Source organism: Zootoca vivipara, chromosome 2, assembly GCF_963506605.1.
Source record: "Zootoca vivipara chromosome 2, rZooViv1.1, whole genome shotgun sequence".
NCBI lineage: Eukaryota > Metazoa > Chordata > Lepidosauria > Squamata > Lacertidae > Zootoca > Zootoca vivipara.
In genome coordinates, this window is record NC_083277.1 from 62784635 (window position 1) to 62803512 (window position 18878).

General features: G+C 43.8%; 1 protein-coding gene across 3 annotated transcripts in view; it reads right to left on the reverse strand.

Annotated features, from left to right (window-relative positions):
* LOC118080440 (proton-coupled amino acid transporter 1-like) overlaps positions 1–18878 on the reverse strand; it is a 47613-nt gene that overhangs the window by 26228 nt on the left and 2507 nt on the right. For 2 of the 3 annotated variants that reach the window (XM_035105699.2, XM_060271629.1), the window contains exons 2-9: positions 14649–14796; positions 12470–12560; positions 9607–9695; positions 8717–8812; positions 7704–7788; positions 6648–6866; positions 5340–5438; positions 2830–2996 (exon numbers count right to left, since the gene is read on the reverse strand). In XM_035105699.2, coding sequence (XP_034961590.1) covers positions 2830–2996; positions 5340–5438; positions 6648–6866; positions 7704–7788; positions 8717–8812; positions 9607–9695; positions 12470–12560; positions 14649–14791 — 989 coding nt within the window. In that variant the 5' untranslated portion in view covers positions 14792–14796. Of the gene's footprint in view, positions 1–2829; positions 2997–5339; positions 5439–6647; positions 6867–7703; positions 7789–8716; positions 8813–9606; positions 9696–12469; positions 12561–14648; positions 16511–18878 lie in introns of those variants that run through there. The other variant, XM_035105698.2, reaches the window with a different exon arrangement.

Consider the following 18878-nt stretch of genomic DNA (forward strand, 5'->3'; position numbering starts at 1 on the left):
AAAGGTAACTACCATAGAGTTATCAAAATTTTCAAAAGCAGGAAGTCCGTGGCTTGGCTTTTGAAAAAATAGGGGTTCCTCAGTAATTAGCTCAGTACCAGATTTACGTATAAGATAAACAAGCTATAGTTTAGGGCCCCACTCTCTTGGGGGCCCCAAAAAACAAAAAAAACAACAACTGGATGTACATTTCCAAAATATAAGATAAAAAACAAATAAAATAAAACCTACATACAGCAACAGTGTTTTGTGTTGTGTAGGCTCCTATGATGTAAGTAATGGGCCCAGCCTGCTAGCCTGCTCCCTAAAATATCACATATTTTGTTATGTGCAAATGGCTTTAGATACCTATTAGGTCCATAAATTACCATATAAAGGTAAAGGTAAAGGGATTCTTGACCATTAGGTCCAGTCGTGACCAACTCTGGGGTTGCGGTGCTCATCTCGCATTATTGGCCGAGGGATGGCGTACAGCTTCCAGGTCATGTGGCCAGCATGACTAAGCCGCTTCTGGCAAACCAGAGCAGCACACGGAAATGCTGTTTACTTTCCCGCTGTAGCGGTACCTATTTATATTATATAGCATATATTAATATATACTATATATAATATATAATTTATATAGCATATATTAAACACAAAAAGCAGCGACAATTTGTTGTTGACAAAGGACAGCTGGACATATAAAGGGCCTCGTTACCTTCAGTAGCTTAGGGCCTCATCAAACCTAAATCCGGCCCTGAATTAGCTAATGGGGAACCACTGCTCTAGGCTATTTTCTCCAGAAAGAGGAACAATAGGAGCTGCATATAAGGTCTGACTGATGGGAAAGATGTGGACCCAGAGAACTAGGCCTTCTGGTGATCTGAACAAATGCAATGAACAGTAGGAAAGAGGAGAAAGTGTTCCTGCCTTGCAAGGAACAGAAATAATATGCTGCTTGCCACAGGACAGGAACAGGATTTTGCACAATCCTAGGTGGCTTCAAAGTCCATGTTCAGCACAATCCCCGCCCCTTGCCCTGACTGAACAGTCTGTTCCCTGCCTTGCAAAAAAGGTCTCTAAGCTCCGGCAACGTAATGGAACACTTCCCTAAGGTGTGTTCCGCAGCACAGCAAAGCTTCCCAGTCCTAATTAGAAGTGCTGATGTTGCACATCCCATGCCTGGAAGTCATATGGCGTATCCACTCTGCCTACAGAGTTGTCCCCTGCCCATCTGCATGGCAGCCTGGTAGCAGTGGATACGCGGCGCAAAATGAGCTCAGAGCAAGCACCGAAATCCACAGACACAAGCAGTGCTGCCGGCAAAGAAAAAAGCCTGCATCATATCATACCTCTCCACCCCCAACGCCCAGCAAGGATTTCTTCCAGCACTTCTGGATTTAGATCAGGGGGCGGGGAGACCTGTAGCCCTGTGAGTGTTGCCAGACTCCAACTCCCAACAGCCCCAGTCCGTGTGACCAATGGTCAGGGAGCAGTAGTCCAGCAACATTTTGTGTGCCGCAGGTACGCCTAAAATACATCTTATTTGAGCACCCTAAGGCACCTTTGTGACATGAAACAGCCCAAACCAATGAACGTCTAGTGATGGGGGGAGGGGGAATCGACCTTAACTCAGTACTATTTTCTGCATCTCTCCAGCCAGCATCACAGCCACGTTGAATTACTGTAGAAATTGGAGTTCTTGGTGAAGTCCATAAATAAACAGTAAATTGCAAGAACTCGGGCCAGGAGGAAGATGAATTTCAAGTAAGTCTTCAAATGGTTTTATTTATGTAATGATGAATTCAAATAGGAATCAATTCCAGTATGATAGTGAGGCAAATAAAAATGAATTCCAGTGAAAAAATCCCAGGACAAGGCCCTCTTTGGACAATTCTTCATCAGCAATGTTTTAATGGTCAGAGTGTACCAAGTATGTTTGCCTTCAAAAATTGTTTCACAGAGGTAACTACCAGAGTTATCAAAACATACATCCTTCAGGTTCAAAGTAGCCTGTAAAGGAATGTGGAGAATAATCCCCCCAAGCTTCTATCATGAATTGAGCCGTGCAGCAAAGAAACAAGGATTTAAGTTAAGTTAGTGCTTGCAGACTGGGTCATAGCCACTGTTTTATAACCAGTAGTGAACTTTCAGAAGAGGCCGTGTCCAATATGTGGCAACACGTGCAGTCAAATTACTTGAATAGTAAACAGATTTTCAGGGACGTGAATAAGGAAGGAGGAAGTTTTGTAGGTACCGGATCCCAAGAAACTCAAACGAGAAGTAGACAGGTCACTTGCAAAAGCAAGATGCCATATTGCAATTGCAGGTGTTGGCTGCTCTGTTTAATGCTTCCATGGCAGCAACCCATTAAATATGTTTCCCCAGAGCGATACTAGCCTCCTTCTGATACAAAGTGTATGGCTACACCCAGTGCAACTTTGACTTTATCATCAGTTTTGGACAGGAAGTATCTGTTTGGTTATAGCATCACAACTGGTCTCTGGATCATCTCAGACAAAACACAAAGATGAGTGGAAGAAAAATGGACCGTTGGGAGTGATTATGAGCACAGGGCAGAAAGGATGACTTTTGAGGAGCCTGAACCCATGAAGGCTTGACCACACACACACACACACACACACACACACACACACACACACACAACACACAGTGCACTCCACTTGAACATCTTCTGGCCACAGAGTGAGCGCCCTAGGTCTCTTACAAATTGTTTCCTACACCTTAGCATCTATCCGCGTATTTCCATTCTAAACCAACCGAGAGTAACCTGCAATTCGACATCTTATTTGCACCGGGAGAGACACTTCCCTTGCCTCAACTCACCAACAGTTAGGCAGATTGAGAGTGATGCTGGCCTGGATGTTTTCTCCAAAGCGCAAATATCCCAGGGTTCCAAGGCTGAGGTAGAGGGTGGTGACAATTGCCATTCCCACATAGAGGAGGATGGGGAAATGGTGAGGGGTCTTCATCTTGTTTTCCAGAGGGAGCACCTTGGTGGGGAAAGAGAGAAATCTTTTAAGTCGCCTTACTCTTCACTTGAACGAGACTTAGGTCTGTGAATTCTGCCACAGAACCTCAAAAAACATAACACAATGCACCAGGGCAGGCCAATTTCATCAATCCAGTCTTCCTCAGGATTCAGCCAGATGCCGAAAATGTATTTTCAGTATCAACACGCTGTTAATCCCCAGCATCTGGTAACTAAATACACCATCTCTTGAACATTGAAGATGTCTAGAACCTGATAGCTTATAGCCACCAATAAATCTACTGAACAGTTAGCTGTCTAATCCAGTCACCAGGGAAAGATCTCTGGAGTACCACTGAGCCCCCAGGCAACTCCCAATATATAGGTTTTTTTGTAATTTAAGTTTCTTTTGTTGGCATACGAGATGCATCTTATGTTCCATAATTATGTTGCACCTTTTTTTAAAAAAAAAAAAAGGCTTCTATTTGTGGAAGAAAGGACTGCAAAAACCAAAAGTTTTAATTTCTTCTCACTGCTCATTTAAGGAACACGCATTGCTGCCATTATTGTACAGGATGTTCTGTAACAATAAAGAAATCTTAATCGACTTTGGGCTTTGGGCTTTGATGTTTACACAGTGACCCGATAACGATAAAGGACATGAAGCACAGGTGCCAAGTAACATTCCATCCGAAGCTTCAAATTCCTCCCCCTTATTTACAAATATTCAGTGGGTCAAGTTCTGAAGTTCTGGACAGCTAAAGCCTTCCTGGTGTACCAATAATGAAAAGCTCAAAGTCCATTGGGATATTTGAACAGTTTAAGAATACTGAGCCTCAGTCCATCTCTAAAAGCTGTCTGAAACTCATTTCCTGCCATTTTAGCCCTTGACAAAAAAAAAAAAGTAAGAGATGCTTGTTGTGTTACAGGATTCAAAAAGACATACACACACACACAAGAAGCAATCTGCAAGGACTCAAATACAACTGCTGCTTCCAGAGAATACAAGCATACACAGGTCAGAGTAAAAAATAACTCTTCAACATTGTGTATACTGCACAATTGCTGAAATCATAGACCGATGAGCCAGTCTGCACTTTACAAAGAAAAACATAAACAAGCAGAGATGCTCTATATAGAAGGGCTTTAGAGATTTCTAAACCAAACACAAGCAACCATGGATGAGCCCTACAAGTCACAAATTCAGAATGTTACATGACTTAAATTGCATTTGTGCCATCAATGCATGTCTATAATTTATTTATATTTTAAATATCCTGCTTTCTTAAATATGAAAAATGAAAGCTGCTAACCAATCAACAAAGATCAAAACAGAAAAGATGCAGGTCAGTTTTCCAACAGAAACTGTAGTTATTGAATTTAGATATTTGACAGCCTGTACACAGACCAACCCAAACGTTGCAGTCTTTTTCACCCAAATCTACAAACGTGCAAGTCAACCAGAACAGGAGATTCTATAAATGTGCAAATCAACTACCTTCATGTTTCCAGTTAAGAACATTCCTTGCTGTTCTGATTAGATGCACTCAGCATAACCTCTTTGCCTCTCAACCTCCCTACAGCGATCATACGAATCCATTTCATACCTTTCCTCTCAACGAAACAAATATCTACTTCCTTCAGAATCTCATAATACACCTTGCACTTTAAGCTTTTTACCACCTTGTCTGCTCTGAACCCTGGCCAATTTGTTGACATACTTCTCAACGAGAGAACTGAAAACTGAACTCAGTTGCTCCAGCTGTGACCTAACCAGTGTTGACTGGAAGTATACTGTTGTGAACGCAATGCTTCTTCAGCTAATGCATCTCAGAATGGCACCAGGAGCTCAGAAACAAGATCGCCACTGAACTAAATTGAAGCTAAAACCACTGCTCCATAAAAAGAGACAATTACCTGAGTAATAAAGGAAAGGACGGGAGAGATCAAACATTTCCCATTTTATCCCACTTTCCTCCAACAAGCCAGCTTTGAAGACCATGAAAATAAAGCTACACAGGCAAGTCCACTCACCCACATCTCGGTTATGTGTCACAACTGCAAATACAGATTTTAAGCTAGGGGGGAGGGGAACAATCTAAAAGTGTTTGATCCCAGTACGCCAGACCATTTTTTACAGGTTTATCAATAGCCTGCAAAGAGAAACATGGATTCTTTCCAAAACCTGAGGTTGAGGCAACAATAAAATATCTATGACTAGAACGCATAGATTGCCATCCCATATGTTCAGCAACTGGTGCCTAAGTGCTACAGGATTCACAGCACACCAGGGAGCTACTGCATCCAAACCCCTAATTAAATGTTTATGCAAAGCAAGCCAAGCACACACAAGGAAAAGACTTACCACTCCAATGCCTTCAAAAGCAAAGATAGCTGTGCCAAAAAACAGAGGATAGGTCTTCCACTGGGACACCATAGGCAGATGGGAGGGATCTGGAATGCCCTGGCAAAGGACAAGAGAAAAGGTCATTTATATTTGAGAGAAAAGGTCCCAAAGACTTCCTTGGGGGAGCTCCAATAGGAACATAGGAGCTGTTTCATCCCAGCTGAAACCACTGGTCCATCTAGCTCAGTGCCCACAAAGGCTTTCACTGGTGCCCCCAAGCAGTTGCCCCCAGACTCTGAACTTTCATTTTTAAAGAGTGTTGTTGACCCTCCTAGGAAGCTATGGGGCAAAATGTGCAGGTACCTTCTAAGCAATTTCTGTGAAGGGACAGCGAGTGTGGTGTGGCCACCTCGTATGTTTTTCCTGGTACTGAGGAATGTTCCCTGTTGTTATTAGACAGCAACTCTCTCTCTCTCTCTTTCTGTGTGTGTGTGTGTGTGTGTGTAATCAGAAGTGGAAGAGCTTGACATCGAATTCTACCCTTTGCTTGCAAAGCATTAGCTGTACCACCTAGCTACTTTGTTTTTTATCTCACCCGCTCTGAAAGGAAATGTAGAATATCTAATATCTATCTACCACTCCTACACCCTACTCACAACAGAACTAATGCAAGGAAAAGCCAACCAACATTAGAGAACTTGCCCATGTAACACTATGCTTATTCCTAAACTTGCCGAACACATTACCAATATCAGCTCTGCAACACTAGTGGTGGCTAGTCTTTTTGGATGTATTGCAGCCCGTGTGACAAAGTGTTTCTCTCTCTTTCTTTCTCTCTCTCTCTCTCTCTCTCTCTCTCCTTGTGTTCAACCCATAGCAAAAACATTCTGCTTCTTCCTGTACATCAGGAAAGGTGAGCCTCCGGCCCTCTAGATGTTGTTGAACTTTTAAAAAAATCTAACTCTTTGCCCTTTTTCCTAGGGAAGAATTCTCCTCCTCAAAATGCAAAAAGGCTTGGCTTTTAACTTCTTCATCTTCACCTTTCAATTGAAGCAAAACACATTTTGCTTGCCATTCTCTGTTGAAATTTAAATCGTAAGCCGGTAGAGGCAGAAACCTGTCTTGTTGTTTACTTATTCTATGCACCATGTACATTGAGGGTGCTATATTAAAATGGAAACACTCCATTCAAGGGACTGCGCTGACCTTGGAACTACAGCAACCTCCTCTGATGGCTCACCTACAATTGCAGGAGGCCCTGCAAAATGGCACCACCATTGCTACAGGGAAATTCTGAAAAGATTCCACACTGATCTTTGTACATACCCTCACAATGTACTGGTATATCATTATCAGGCTGCTAAACATGAGAAGATTGGCCAGCATGGAGAAAATGGAAAGGAACTTGAGATTCTGGATAAAGACGAGCAATATCACAAATGGCAACAAGGACAGGATGTATAACTGGGAGCTCATGGTTGGAGCCAATAGCGAAGTTTCATTGGCACTGCAGTCGTTGGTTGTGCCATTGGCCGCAGATATCACCTAAGGATCAAGAGAAGAAGAAGAAGAAAGATGAATGGGTGATTAGCAAGCAGGTGGTTTTTGCTTGATTTGTAATATGATTCTGCGTGTGTGATTGTCAATAAGTTAATACGCGGCTATCTAATTCTAACTAGGGGACTATAAGGAGCTAGGACTTAGAGCAGGAGTAGCCAGTGAGGTTTTGGTTGGCCATGTTGGCTGAGGCCGATAAGCATTGTAGCTCACAATATCTCAGGACACAACTAGCTCTGGCTTTTACCAGTACGAAAAGGGCTTTTAAGTTTCCTGACTTGTTGGGAGCAAGGACCTCTCCATGTGATGGCTCCAGTTGCTCTCATGAGATCTTGCAGGGTCGTCTGAGCTCCCACAAGATCTCATGGGAGCATCCCGGACCCAGGGTGCAGAGAAGGCCTTGCTTCCCAAGCTTGTGTTTATATAATTTGTATAATTTATATAAACTTGTTTTTTATATAATTTGTATCTGCAGGTACACAGCCATAGGGTGCCTGTTAAGTACATCACCCTATTCCAGGCCAAATATAGGTGCAACATATTATCCAACAGGACTAAGGCAAGACCAAGCCTGATATGTAAGAGGGTCCTGAGTTTTGTACTGCATGTCATAGCTAAGCCATGCATTTGTCACAAGTTAAAAGGAGAATAAGAAGGGTTGGGTTTTATTACCAGCTAAGACAGCTCTAGTCATAGAAACAAGTCCCTTCTCTGCTAGTCTTAGCATTTTCTACAGTAATGAAGATGCTAAGACCTCTTAAATCCCTGAATTCTCAACTATGCTGCCTGTAGACAAAAGAACCAGTAAATTATCTATAGACTTACCTGTCTCAGATTGTCAGCTAGGAATACAAAATATACACAGCAGAACCCCAGCTGAGTGATAATCAAGAAAAAACCAACCAGGTGCCTGAAAAATAATGAATTGTAGCAATTCAGTCTAAATCAGTGGTTCCCAACCTTTTTTGGCCATGCCCCACCTAAGCATCCTGATGCAACATGGGCGTGTGCCCCACGTTGGGAACCACAGGTCTAAATAGATAAATTCAGCATTCAGCACTAGTGTCAGAACTCCAACTTCCAGTCTTTAAAAAGCCCTCACGGTTTCAGAAATTTGAAAGCTTATTTGCAAAAAGTGGTGTCAATGGCACAAGTAGATTTGTTTTTTTTATGTTTTCTATTATAATGATTACCAAGTTAATATATAAACATTTTCTGGAAAACCCAGTCAAGTTTTTCATATTTAGAACGCTGATTTCATAGCAAGAACTTTGCAGAATAAATGCAACATACCTGATCAACCATCTACCATCTGCCCAAATACATGAAATCTACACATTCTGAGCCAAACAGGCCGGTTTTACTTAAGCATGCATTTATAGGCCAGATTTGTTTGAGCAGCCCGCGGGTGGGTTACATACAGCTTAATACAACTAAGTCACATAATGCTTATAATCATTAAGCCAACAATAAAAACAATCCGGGGTGGGGTGGGGTGGACAACCATGAACTTTTGCAATGAATGAGCACCTCCTCCCTCCATGAAGGAAATATTTTAAAAGCATTATTAAACAGAACATTTGTCTCTCCCGCAGCCATCACTACCCCCCCAATACACTTAATATGTTAAAGAGATTGAGGAGGGTCAAATCTCTGTCCTTTCAGATGTTGTCAGACTCCAACTCCCACCAGCCCAAGTGGCATAGCCAATGCTCAAGAATGACGAGAGCTGCATCCTTCCAGACATCGCTGTAATGGTTCACTAGCCTCTTCCACATGCACAAGCTGCTTACACCCAAACTCACACCTCCAGCAATGCAACTAAGGTGAGCAAGTACCTTCCCCAGATGGAGTGAGCCCTAAGCCACGCAACGGGGCTGGCTTCCAGTCCATGCATCACAGCATCGCCATAATCCACAAATCGTTTCTGATGCCTATTTGAAAAGAAAGGGGACGAAAGGACACGTGAGCAAGGAGCGAAGGGAGAAAACAAAGACAATTTGGAAGCCTCTCAGACTGTTTGCTGCCCGACACTAGGCCTCAAGTCTTGGGTGGGCTTGAGTGAGACTCACAAGACAACTTGCCTCTCACACACTTTCATCAACTTGGTTCATGTTATGTGTGCGTGTGGGCCTTGACAGAGAAAGGCAAACTACCTTGGGCTCTGGAGAGTGAGAGAGAGAGAGAGAGAGAGAGAGAGAGAGAGAGAGAGAGAGAGAGAGAGAGAGAGAGAGAGAGAGAGGCAGGCAGGCAGGCAGGCAGGCAGGCAAAAGCTGGATGCTCTTTTTCAGGCATCCCCAAACTTCGGCCCTCCAGATGTTTTGGACTACAATTCCCATCTTCCCCGACCACTGGTCCTGTTAGCTAGGGATCATGGGAGTTGTAGGCCAAAACATCTGGAGGACCGCAGTTTGGGGATGCCTGTTCTTTTTGCTTCCCCTCCTAAGTATTTGTCTTGGACCCCCTGAAAGCACTGTCCCACCCAGGGACAGAAGGATCTTACGAAGAGTTTGGTGGCAGCCTACTTGAAAGCCTCTGGTACAACTAGTCTACCCAGACTGGCAGTCATGGAAGGAAGGGAATGGAAGCCAGGGTCCCCCGTCCCCCTCCCCGAGTTCCATTATGTTCAAAGAATGGGAAGGGAATATAAAGAGGGATGTCACTGACAGGCAAGGCAAATTCATGTTCTTTGAGGAATAAAAGTACAGTAGTTGGAGTTTCTTCTTACTTGTTGCAGAAGTGGTGAGCACACTTAACCAGAATCTGCATGCAGTGCACCGCAATTATTCCAATCCCAAACAAGCTGAGAGGACCCATCTAAACAGCGCAAGAAAGAGAAGAGCATTAGGAGTACACTCTTGTGGCTGAAGGGAGAAATGCAAGTTCTCATTTCAGTAAACCCAACCATAGCCACTCGTCAGAAAGAGAAGCTCACGCTCTCCCAGAGGTTTGTTTCTGTGGGCCATCATTGGGTTACCAATGATAGAATATAGCATGTGCGTGTGTTCTTGTATCTTGTAATTCTTACAACAGGAATGGCCCAGGAGATGTTGCTACGACTACCATCAGCCTCAGTCACCACGGCCAATGGCCAGGGATGATGGTGTTGTAGTCCAATGCAATATGGAGGGCCTTTGGTTTTCCATTCCTGGCTTACAACCACCTTGTGTGGCAACTCTGCAGGTGGGAAGCTATCAGATCTGGCTTGCCTGGATGGCTATGAGAAGACAGTCTGCCTCTGAAAAGCACAAATGGGGAGTGTGTTTTTGTTCACTAGTCCTGCTTACGGGCTCCTCATAGGCAGCTGGTTGGCCAATGTGGGAAGAGGAGGCTGGATTAGTCTGATCTGGCAAGGCTCTTCTTCTTCAATACTAGTTGATGGCCTAAGTCACATTTGAACTGGGACTTCCTGATTGACAACTTAGTCACTCAGCCACTATGTTGCACCAACTCTAATGGAGCACAGAGGTCTGTGTAAATGGGAGGAGCTCTGAAGATGGGCATCAAGTGGTCTAGTTACCACAGTAATCAAGAAAGGCATGGAAGGGGCCTGGTGTCTTGGCAAAGGCCATTTCCCCTCATTATGGCAATGCTAGGTTTCACCTTTTGGGAAGAAACACAGCTCAGCCTTCCACTTGCAGGAGGAAAGTCCATCTTCTGCCAGCAGTGCTGAAGAAGGACAGCCACCTCCTGCTCACTGCTGGCTAGGAAGGACCCTCTGTTAAGAGGCTTCTTCCTACACTTCACGGGCAAACCAAGAGCAGCAGAACATCAACAGCTCAGAAGAATAAGGAGGCTGCTTGGTAGATCAAGGGCTAAGGAGGAGGACTAGAACAAGGATAAGGAAGGGGGAGACGGAATCTCTTCTTAATGCGCAGGCTCTTTGCCTCACACTGTTGGGGTGGAAGGTGCATGAGCCAAACGCAATCGCAGAGGTGCTGGTGCTTCAAAATGGAGGCGTCTGAGGTTGTGCTGCCTCCCTGTTAAGTAGAGGGGGCACTAGTTGTTTCTGCATGCCTATGCTTTAGGCAAGCACAACTATATCCCAAAGAAACTCTTTTCAGCCCTATTTCACTTTTTTCACCTGAAAAAGTTCCAGGCTCTCAGTTTCTTCTATTACGTCTCTGTTGGCTCCTTTTGGTTCTTGTTTTCTGCTCTGGCCATTCCTCCTTGGAAACATGACATATGCAAAAGGCAGCTCACGATCCAGCCACGCTTAAGCGCCACTCTCAGCCAATCTCACTGGGAGAGTTACGTCCCCGCCCTGGTCCTTTCCACTCCCTTTTCCAAATTGCCTTGTTTGCTAGTAAGCCCATGGGTAGAGTTTGTTCTTTTTAACTCAAGTTATTTACAGTAGCAAGCACTTAGGATTTAAAAACAATAAATATTACAGATTAACTTGTTTGTGGCTAAAATATTGCTTGGGTGTAGCTAACATAAATTCTTTTGTATACAGTATCTCGTAACATGAAATTAGAACTATTTTGATGCAACATAGTTTAATTGCAGTTTTCTTGATTATGTGTCCCTGAAGAACCCTGTTGTGTTGGAAGAATCATAGAACTGCAGAGTTGGAAGGGATCCCGAGGGTCATCTAGTCTGACCCCCGGGCAATGCGGGGAATCTCAGCTAAAGCATCCATGAGATATGGCCATCCAACCTCTGCTTAGAAACGTTCCAGGAAGGAGAGTCCACCACCTCTCGTGGGAGTCTGTTCTACTGTCAAACAGCTCTCACTGCCAGATAGTGTCTCCTGATGTCTCGTCAGAACCTAATGTTTAGCTGGAATGCTTATGCCCACATTGCGTATCCTAGAAGAAAGTTAGGGAGCATAATTTCCACACACTTGAGGAAATGCTTTTTAGGTTACGGCCTACATACATCTAACACCTAAGCAATGTTACAAAACAGAGAGCAGATCTGTTGCTCAGGCTGGGCTGGGCTGCTGTTGCATAATGTACAAACAGGCACTTCCCTGCTGTCGTGGGCACTTACTAGTAGAACAGGAAGGAGAGAACCCCAATAATGTTTTTGGCTTAGATGTTTTCGATGGCTCCTTTGAAAATCATAGCAATCAGTTCTCTGGCTGAAGGCTTCCATTTATTTAAAAGGGCGGGTAGTCTTAGTACATGCTTTCTCTGTTCTGCTTGCAGCCTGAATTGAAGTAGGATGCTGGAGCTTGCTGAAAGCAGTCAAGGACTACTTCCCATGCTGCAACTCTAATTAATGAAGAAATTGCTCCCTTGGTTTCTTTCATTGTCTCCTTTGATTCTCCCTCCCACAGCGAGTAAATCAGTAACTCCATGCCCACCAGAAAATGAACTTGCAGCTTACCAATTGCTAGTGATTAGATTATTTTGTGACTGCGGTAGCCCAACTAAGATTACAACTGAGAGTTCAGATCCTAGGGATGAGGGGAGTTGTAGTCCAAAAATGTATGGAACCCCACAGGTTCCCTCTTCTGTCCCAAGCCATCAGCATAAACGCCATTTGTCAGACAATGAAACCTGCAAGCTCATCTTGCCTTCTACAAAAGCTGGCTGAGAGTAACCACAGAATCTGAGCCACTGGAACAAATGCAAAAGTCTTACCACAATGCCAGCATTTTTGATGGCCAATGGGAGCCCCAGCAGGCCGGTACCAATGTTGCCTTTCAAAAGGTGTATTAAGGTTTGAAACCATCTGAGGAGAAAACGAATGGAGAGAAGGCCATCAATAACATTCAAGGGAGCATCCCTATTTCTCCCCAGTGGAGACAGTGGGTTGTACATAATCTGAGAAACTAATTTCAATTGTGGTTTAAATTCCATGCAAAATTTAAGATACAATTAAGGATTAGGATGCACTAATGGACAAGCTGAAAAACAGGTTCTGTTATTAACTTATATTTGAACTTATTTGTTCAAATCAGAAGATGCTCTCAGTGGTTAAAAAAAGAAAAGGCCACCTAACAACTTTTTTATTTTTTTACTTTTACTAACACATTTTATAAGCTTCATAGGAACAAAACTAAACTTCAAGCATCATCATGATTAAGATAATGTGGACAAAATAAAAAAGGTAAAGAAGTAGGAAAGGTGGAGGTGGATTCTTTCATTTGAAAGAAGGCAAAACAGATGAATCTTCACTAGAAACTTACAAGGTTTTGATACATTAGACCAGTGTTTCTCAACCAGTGTGCCTCCAGATGTTTTGGGACTACAACTCCCATCATTCCTAGCTAGCAAGACCAGTGGTCAGGAATGATGGGAGTTGTAGTCCCAAAACATCTGGAGGCACACTGGTTGAGAAACACTGCATTAGACAAGCCTCTCTAGAGAGGCAGCTGCATAAACCACCAATTTAGGGGCATACAATCTTATTTCAGGTCTTACATTTAGAGCAGAATAATTCCCATTAGCCTTCTCTCACAAGGCAGAACAGAATATATGGGAGAAGACACTCTTTAAGGGTAACCTAAAAGCTTTAAGCAGTCAAACACATTTAGTGTAGTCTGGAAAGAAATCAGTGGGAAGTGTAGCTTATGAGCAACTGGTCTCACATGCTTCTGGCAGCATTCTAGACCAGCTGAGATTTCTAGACATAGCTGCCAAGTTATCCCTTTTTTAAAGGGATTTTCCCTTATGCTGAATAGGCTTCCTCGCGAGAAAAGGGAAAACTTGGCAGCTATGTTTCTAGAGCACACAGAGCATGCTATCATGACATATCACAGCCTTCAGAATAATGGTCAGATCTTTCATCTACAGCAGGGATAGTCAGCATGATGCCTTCCAGATGCTGTTGGACTACAACTTCTATCAGCGCCAGCCAGCATGGACAGTGTACATGGATTATGGATGCTGTAGTCCAACATCACTTGTAGGCCACCATGTTGTCTATCTCTAGTCTGCAGGAAAGGTGAATCAACTGAAGCTGTAAAAACAAACTCCAGGCTGCAGGTAGGATCCAGCTCTGAAGCTTCCTCTAAGTTCTTCAACAGATTAACCAGCTGCATCTGAAACTCCTTTTGTGTGGGAAAAGGGTGATAAGAACAATAGCCAGGGCAAAGAGCAAAATAACATACGATATAAGTTAGAGATATTTTGGTCATTTGAACGAAGAACTATGAAATCAAATACTTTTTGAGACCGGGAAGCGTTGCATTTTCTCCTGGAAGCTAACACGAATTTACGCATTTCTCTACAGGAACGTCTTGGTTTGCTCCTGCACATAACTGTTACTGATCAGGGGCATCAAGTCTGAGACTTCAAGGAACCCAATACATAAACAGAGAGCTCATTATTTTAATTGGTTTCAGTACACCAAACGTGGGCAGAGGGCAGGTTTTCCAAGTTCAGAGTAGATGTGCAATGCATCTTGGGAAAAAAGGTGTGCTTGCAAATCGTGGAGTCCTGCGGAAATAAAGGGGCCAGAAAATTTATAGAGCCCTGGTCTTAAATAATCTGAAACGTCACAATAATCTTGGTGGACTGGATTCATGCACCCGAGGGTCTAAGAAGTGCCCCAACTTACCCACAAGTGACATAACTGCTAGATGAAAGAAGAATTCGTGTTCAGGTCTGAACGCTTACTCCCAAAAAACTTAGTGAACTTAGCCATGCCTAAGTGGTGCATATGATTACTCTCTGAGGGGTTTTTTGGATTTACGTCCTGGATAAAGCCTTACTTTATACAATGTCCACTAATTTTATCTCTCTCCCGCCTCACTGAAAGCAATTTGTCTGTGCAACATCAAGCAAACAGATTCCGACGAAGAGCACAATCACTTACGTCGTCCCGTTTGCCTCTCCAAACCGCTGATAGGACGACGGGCTGGAAAAGTTGCTCAAGCCTTCTGGAGGGCTACTGTCCGGAGACGCTTCTGTGGAGCTGTAGTCATTGTAGTCTTCACTGCGCAACCGCCTGGTGGACATTGTGGCTGCGGGAGAAGAAGCATTAGAAACCACAGCCCCTGCCAGCTCAATGCTTCCTCCCTGGGCTGCGGCTGCATCCATCCAATGAGGTTTCTCCGGATGGGACATTGCTGCAGCACAAGTGCCCTGCTCTGATCCCGTGCAGCAGGTGCTGCCAGGGAGAGTTATTATATAGTGGCACACCTCCTGACCTACGCAGGAGGTGTGGCAACAGGAGCAACCTCAGAGGAAAACTCCAGATCAGAGGAGTGCTTTAGCTCCTGCACTTAGCTATAATTATCACCGGAGTCAAAGAGTAACACTGTCAAAGTCCGGGACACCTACACTTTCCCCCCCGAAGGCAAAACCGAGATCGCCACTCTTGATTTCTTCGGCCATGGCCACTACCTTGAACGTTATCAGGATAGGTATCCAAATTTAGCTGCCGAATATGTGTCGGTTCCACGTCCCCCACTATCAGAATAAGAGGCACATTAGAAGTCAGCACCTATTTTCTGAATCCTGCAATTTGCCCCTGGGTGATACTGATGACAAACTTAAAAAGGGGCCAGGGGCTTTTTCTATCACCCAGGTTAAAGTTGTGGGCTTAGATTTCGGGGGAAAGAAAGTGTTCATGCAAAGAACTGAAAGTTTTGCTTCCTCTTCCATGCACACTGATGAACTTGGGTACAAAAGAGTTAACCCCTACCTTTTTAAAACATTGCAGTCATTAACATCAGATACAGCTCCCACATGTTTCTAGGTTAAGCAGGTAACACCTACATGACTTTCACCTACAAAGACTGTGATCTATCTCAACCTCTGCCACGGTGATGTCCTTCAGTTGTTTCCCATCAGTCTCAGCCAGCATGGCCAATGGGAGCTGTTGTCCCTAAACAGGGGGGCTGTTGGGAGCTGTAGTATGAAACACCTGGAAGGCACCAGATTGGCAAAGGTCAATTCAGCTATTCCTGTTCTTCCTAGACACCTCCTGTTGCCAAAACCAGGGGCGTCTTGCCCATAGAGGCAAGTGGCGCGGGGCACCAGGGCGCCAAGTTCTGGAGGGCTCCAGGGAAGAGGCGGAGGCTGAACGCGGCGCCTCCCGGCATCAGCTCACTGCCCTCGCCCGCCTCCACCATGCCATGCCGGAGCCACCCTCCGGCCACTGCCCGTCTCCTCCAGCCCCGCAAAGCTGCTGGGCAACTCTGGGAAACTGGGGGGGGGGGGGGACTGAAGGGATCTTTGCACCACAGCACCAGGTATACTTAAGACTGCCCTGGCCAAAACATACCTTTCCATTGGAAAATAAAATGCAAAAAAAATAAACAGATGATACTCAACACCTCCTTTCTTTTTCTTTCTTTTTTGGAAATGATAACTGATACTCAGTCTGCAGAAGACTGGATGAAATGAAGTTCACTGTGGAGATTGAGAACTTCTTTCTTGGCTCCCCTTCCCCTCCAAGTTTTTATGATTTTTGATTTCCAAGAAAACCGTTTTAGCAAGTCTGATGGTTCCTTGTGATTTTAGGACATACCTGCCAAGTACCCAGTATTTCCTGGGAAACCCCTGTTTTTACTTACCGTTTCCCGGAGGTCTCCCGTTCCAGCTCCTCTCCCGTTAATTTCCCTTATTTTTGTTCCTGTCAGCGGCCATTTTTCTGGTGTCGCTTTGCCCATCTATGGGCACCAGAAAATGGCCGGCGCCGGAAGTCGCATCCACGCATGTCCGGAAGTGCGTAGACGCAACTTCCGGTGTCGCTTTGCCCATTTATGGGCACCGAAAATGGCCGGCGCCGACACCGGAAGTTGTGTCTACGCACTTCCGGACATGCGTGGATGCGACTTCCGGCACCGACCATTTTCTGGTGCTCATAGATGGGCAAAGCGACACCAGAAGTTGCATCTACGTACTTCCGGATATGCGTAGACGTGACTTCCGGGGCCAGCGCCGGCCATTTTCGGTGCCCATAGATGGGCAAAGCGACACTGGAAGTTCCGGTGTCGCGCGGCTGCCGATCCCGGATTTCTCCGCCGGGTACTTGGCAGCTATGTTTTAGGAGCAACAAACTATAAATATGTCAGTAGGGTTGATGCATATAAGTGGCATGACTAATAAGAACTAACTAAGAGGGAGTCACACCCATTTAACCTGTGGGCCGTGCATTGCTTTGTCGCACAGGGTGGGGGAGCGAGACCAAAATTTGACACACACATGCCCTCATGCTGCCTTCCCAAAGGCAGCTAAGCAAGGTGCAGGGATTTGGGAAGGAGGTGCAAGGCTCCAGCAGGGTCCTAGACCCCTCCCAACTTATATGACTTTGGGAAGAGAGTATGAGGGCTGCCGGGGAAAGGCGTCAAATGTTGCCAAGGTACTGTTTTCTAGTTACTTTGTGTAAATTCATGTTTAATTTGATTTATTGTAACAGTGCGTTACAATAAATCAATAATGTTGATTATAGTTAAATTTTGTGTAATTTTTTATGAAATATCAATAAAAATGTTTAAAAAAAATTTAAAAATGTTGCCAAGGGCTGCCAAAAAAAGCCTAGAGAGCCACATGTTGGACTGCCTTGCTTCAGACCTACTATTCCCAGTGCTTCAAACCATTTAGAGGATCAAAAACATATTTTGTGATTCTCTGTTCTCTCCTTCCAAAGACATAAATTATCTCCTGTTATTCAGAGTTAGTAATAAACTACAGTTTGCTATTACAGCAAAAATATAGTTTGTACAACTAGAAAGGGGAAAGAATGAGAAAGTGGAATACTCATTCCTGTACCACCAAATCATGGTTTTGTGTTACATCTAACTGAGCCATTGTTTAAGAAGAATTTAAAAGATTTTTTTTCTATTTTATGTCCATGCAGCCCATACAGTTCCATATACACATACTGTGTGAACCAAATGAGTCATATATTTAATTAACAACAGTTTCTGTAGGTTCACTTCCCTTAGGTTTTACAAGTTCTAATGTGACTTGAAATGTGCCAAGATTTTGGACTACCAGGTGCAAGTTTTTTTATTTTTTTGCTGGCAACTGCTTTTCTGCTGGAATTTGTCTGGCACCTATTCTGCTTTATATTAATATGTTTCTTTCACTCTTCAGCATAGGGCTATCTTGCTGTAATGCAAATGCAGTGCCAGTAGTAATTGTCTAATATATTTATCTGGATTTCTATTCCAACAGCTCATATCTTGAACCTGCAATAGAAACGTACTACAGAGCACACATCAGAAATATGCAAGCTAAGCAAATGCATAGTATAAAGATAAGGTTTCAGTTTCATTCACATACTGTATACACACTTCACACAGAAGGGAAGGGAAGGGAAGTTTCATCACTGAATTATACCAAAAACAATTGTTGCACTATTTTAGATGAATTTAACTTGCATTACGAATATCCCAATAACCTGCCATTGCCAAAAGGTATTAAACATGGAGCAATCTCAGCCTTTTCACCAAAAATGGACCCTAAACTCTATCCTTTTTTGCAATTGTAAAAGGCTAAAATTTCCAACCTTTATATAACAAAGCAAACCCTAGTTACGCAGAGCCTAACAACTTATACTGCAAGCTCTTGCACAAAGTAGTCCAAGTACAGATAATTACACAGCAATAGCTGTGTACTCCCTCCTATCCCACTATATATCATAGCTGAAGCAGAACACTCAGCAATTAGCTATTAGAGTCTGAGCACTGCAAGACACAGATAATCACTCTCTTATTCTCCTATCCACCCCTGGCCTAATGCCATCCTATAATTACCCCATCAATAGTTAGTGAGGTTCTTCTCTTTTGAAAACTAGCCAGGAAAATGTCTCCTCCCCACTGATGGCATGGATTAGATTAAAGACTATGAAGTAGCAGGAAGCACAAGAGGCCAATTGCTAGTCAGCAATAACAGCTAGAGAAGGTGATACCTGGAAAAGTACTGGAGGAAGGGTTACAACCTCAGATAGAAGGGAACAGAGAGATTCTGAGAAGATATTGACATCATAACTGGTCATATACCTTAGTGAAAAATCAAGAATGACAATAGTACTGTAAAAAGAAAAAAAGTTTACACAGCTTTGTTGTCTCCTAGGTGACTGCCTCCTAAGCAC